This window comes from Triticum dicoccoides, chromosome 4A, assembly GCF_002162155.2.
Source record: "Triticum dicoccoides isolate Atlit2015 ecotype Zavitan chromosome 4A, WEW_v2.0, whole genome shotgun sequence".
NCBI classification, from domain to species: domain Eukaryota; kingdom Viridiplantae; phylum Streptophyta; class Magnoliopsida; order Poales; family Poaceae; genus Triticum; species Triticum dicoccoides.
Window position 1 is genome coordinate 500,029,900 of NC_041386.1, and position 4,265 is coordinate 500,034,164.

At 43.6% G+C, this 4,265-nt stretch overlaps 1 protein-coding gene across 1 annotated transcript; it reads left to right on the forward strand.

Annotated features, from left to right (window-relative positions):
• The first annotated feature begins 1,398 nt into the window (after positions 1 to 1,398).
• Positions 1,399 to 1,863, forward strand: LOC119283582 (egg cell-secreted protein 1.2-like). Its single transcript, XM_037563064.1, has one exon. It carries the CDS (start codon positions 1,399 to 1,401, stop codon positions 1,861 to 1,863), a length of 465 nt encoding a protein of 154 aa, XP_037418961.1.
• The last annotated feature ends 2,402 nt before the right edge of the window (positions 1,864 to 4,265 follow it).

A 4,265-nucleotide genomic window follows, 5' to 3' on the forward strand; every position in this document is an offset into this window, starting at 1 on the left:
TTGGCGTTGAACTTGACCCAGCCCTCGACTGGGGCCCCCCATCTCGGTACTTGTTTTGCCATCACCGTCTGCTCCTTCGTTTGATGCACATTCTTCCATTCCTGCATAAAACTGCACATAGTTTTTGTAATTTCATGCGGCGAGGCAATCCTCTTTCCATCCCTCGCATCATTTCTAGTCATCCATAAGGTATATACAACATGGATCATAGCTTCCTTCTCTTCCTCACTCGCGACAGCTAACCAGGTAAGCATCCATCGGGCCTGTGCTCCATGATCATCCATCGGCGTGGGAGGAGCAGTAACATCAATGTCCTTCTCCGTTCGAAGAAATTTCCAAAAAAGCTGAGCATGTGGACAAGACCAAAACTTGTGCATAATAGTCTCCTCTCTCCCACACGCCACATAGAAAACCCCAGGTTTGATACGGCGCCGATGGACTTCAGACCCAATAGCAAGACCATCTAACTAACATCCACATATAAATTTTTCGCTTTACCTGGAGCATTAGGCCTTGTACAATGGGAGGTGCTTAGGGAAGTGCTTAGAAAAATAAACCAGACTTTTCTTAAGCACCGGTGCTTATTTGTACAGGATAGACGCTTAACTAAGCGTTTCTCCTGTAGAAATAGGCACCGGTGCTTTAGAAAAATCCGGTTTATTTTTCTAAGCATCTCTCTAAGCACCTTTCATTGTACAAGGCCTTAGTGTCCCAAAGAGCCGGTCAATAGAACTTGAGGGCTCGGGCCGGCTCAACGCACATTTCTTCATCGACATCCTGAGATGATATGCGGATTGAACATTGAAGGTTCCATTCTGGCCTTGTTAACATTCCCAGTCGTGCAGCGATGCATTCCTTTGCTCTTGAGTAATACATTTCCTTTACCCTGTAAAAAAAACTTTAATATTTGTAAAAGGCAACGTGGCACGGTTAACATACTCACAAAATAAAACGTGGCACGGTTAACTGTCAGTTTATGGCGCCCTTTTACATTCGTTCCGCACGCAATCTCGATGTTCATATATGTAGTACTACGTGTGTACGTGCACGTGGATCGTGATCCATGCAACATGATCAGACGCTGCAGGCGCTAATCATCAGTGAGCCGATCGGCTACCGCCGTTCCCGCGATCAATCGAGTTCGCTAGCGGGGCATCTATACGCACAATCAAGCTAGGCACCATGCATGCATGCATGCATGGCGCAGCAACGCCCGCCCGTGCGTCTCCCCCGCGGCATTCCTGAAACGTACGCGCGCCTCCTCCACTTCGCCTTCCAGGCACGTCGATCCACTATATAAACACGCCGCTAGTGCGTCTGCAGAGCACGCACACGACCTTGCATTACTAGAGCTACCTTCCAGCCACAAATCGCCGGGCATCTCTCGCCGGTCGATCGATGGCGCCCGTCGTCAAGTTCGTCGTCGCCGCCCTGCTAGTGCTTGCGGCCATCGCTGGCCCTGGAGGCGTCGGCGTCGCCTCGGCCACCACCGGCGCTGCTGGCCCCGCGGCGGCGCCATCGCCGGCCCCACTCGTCGCTCGCCTCCGCCTCGCGCTCTCGGGCATGGCGGAGGAGCAGCAGGGCGGCGGGTGGATGATGGAGTGCTGGGGCGCGGTGACGGAGCTGCGGTCGTGCACCAGCGAGATCGTGCTCTTCTTCCTCAACGGCGAGTCCTACCTGGGCCGCGACTGCTGCATCGCCATCCGCACCGTCACGCTCCACTGCTGGCCCTCCATGCTCGCCTCCATAGGCTTGACCGCCCAGGAGGCCGACATCCTCCGCGGCTTCTGCGACGCTGAGATCCCACACGCTCCTCCCCCGCCGGCGCCGGCCGCCGTGCCGGCGCCTGCTGCGCAGCCATGAGCACGCACGTAGTAGTGCACGTGTAATGTGCACACGCAAATGCGATGTAATAACACGACCTTGAGGAAATAAAATACGGGCCGGCGCTCGTGCGTGCGCACGTGCACTCATTTTGCTTGGTTGTGTTAATATGTACTCCCTCCGTTCCAAAATGGATGACCCAAGTTTGTACTAAAATTAGTACAAAGTTGAGTCATCTATTCTGGAACGGAGGGTTTGCAATCATATTTGGACCTGTTAATTCGGTTCCTCGACTGACGGAACATAAACAAGAAGAGAGAGAAGAAGACAAATTCAGCATAGTGTCAAGACAAAAGCCTGAATAATTTAAAAAACTACACCATTCACAACAGAGTATCTTTTTTGTTTGTCAATGTGTATCTAATTTGGATCTCAATTTTTTTTGGGTTTGTAGACACATGAGAACATCCATGATTTTTTTGGAATTTTATGAAACATTTAAATTTGATTATTTTTTGGATTGGTATCATGGGAGCATATAAGTATTGGTATCACCTGATATTCTCCCTCTTTACCATAGCTCCATGGCTCACAAAATTAATCTCCTTTTTTTTTATTTGTGATAACCTCCAGGCAGTATATACTTCCTCCGTCTAAAAATACTTATCATCAAAATGAATAAAAGGGATGTATCTAGATGTATATTAGTTCTAGATACATCCATTTTTATCCATTTTGATGACAAAATAAAATGAGATGTATCTAGATGTATATTAGTTCTAGATACATCATTTTTATTCATTTTAATAACAAGTATTTTCGGACGGAGGATCATAAAAGCTTTTGTAGCATTAAGATCAGACGCCGGGGATAGAGCTTCACTAATCACCGTTGCCTCTAAAGCTTCCGGGTTTGTATCATGAGATATATGGCCTCCTATTTCACACTTAGTGCGTTAAATAGAAGGCAAAACGCAAAAGCGGGTGCTGATCGGTCGGCCCACTAGCATTTTTTTCTTGAATTGTTTCTCTTTTAATTTTGTTTCATATTTTTCATTTTTCAAATTGGTTCCAGTTTATGAAAAAATGTTCAAAATTTCATAAACTTTTTCATAGTTTAAAAGAAAATTCAAATATATTATATCATGTTTCAATTTTGTTTGAAATTTAACTTCTAAATGTCATTTTTGAATTTTATGGAATTTATTTTTTTCCAGTTTCCAAAATTGTCTACAGTGTCAAAAAAATGCTAGAATTTTCAAAAAATGTTCCCATTTTCGAAAAATCTTCGTAATTTGAAATTTTGATCTAATTTGTCCAAACATTTTTCATAGGCAAATACATTTTAGAAAGCACGAACAAATTTTCCAAATTCGTGCACATTTGTTAAATGTGTGAACAAAATTTTGAAATACTGAACACATTTTATAGTTCTTGAACATTTTTGGAAAAATTTGATTTTTCTAAAACATATGTATAAATTGTGAAATTCCGAACATTTTTTTTGAAAACACGAGCAAAATTTCAAATTTCAAACAGTTTTTGAAAATAGTGAACACTTCTTGAAAAACGTGATTTTTTGAAAAAGTGGAGACATTATTTTTAAAAGCATAGCATATTTTCAAAAATGGATTTTTTTTCAAAATATGAACATTTTTAAATTTTTTGAGCATTTAAAATTGAAAAAAAATCACTTTTGGAAAAACTATGAGTATAATTTTAAACATAAAAATGAAATCAAGGACAGACCCTGTGTATCTTGGTATATGGGCCGGCCCAGTGGATGTCCCTGTGCGTTTCGTTCCTATTTGACAGAAAGCACGTTAAATAAGGAATTCCACAAAATCACTAATTAAGTAGTACTCGTTGCAAAGAACACTCCACTTTCCCAGGTCGCGACAAGTGGCGCACATGCAGCGCGCCACTTGTCGCAACCTGGAAGTTTTCCCTTTTTTTCATAGATCCGTTTATTCAAAATGTTTTATCTTTTAAACCGCGTGTCCAAATCTCGAACCGTTTTCACCATTGGATTCCTCGCGTCGAGATCTTCAAAACTAGATCACATGTTGATAGGTTTTGATGAACTTTTTTTCACGAAAAAAATTGGACGAAAGAAACCGGGCGAAAAAACCGAAGCGGGAGTACGGTTTTTTCCTTTTCCGAAAGAGGCACACCCTTGCCTCTCGTGAAATCACATCCGTGCCTCTCGTGAAAGCAAAACCGTGACTCTCGTGGAAGGAAAAAACAAAAAACGCATTTTTTTCCGTTTTCGAGAGGCACGGCCGTGACTCTCGCGAAAGCACAACCATGCCTCTCGCGGAAGCAAAACCGTGACTCTCGCGAAAGAAAAAAACAGAAAACGCTTATTTTTTCCCTTTCTGAGAGGCACAGTTGTGACTCTCGCGGAAGCACAACCGTGCCTCTCGCGGAAGCAAAACCGTG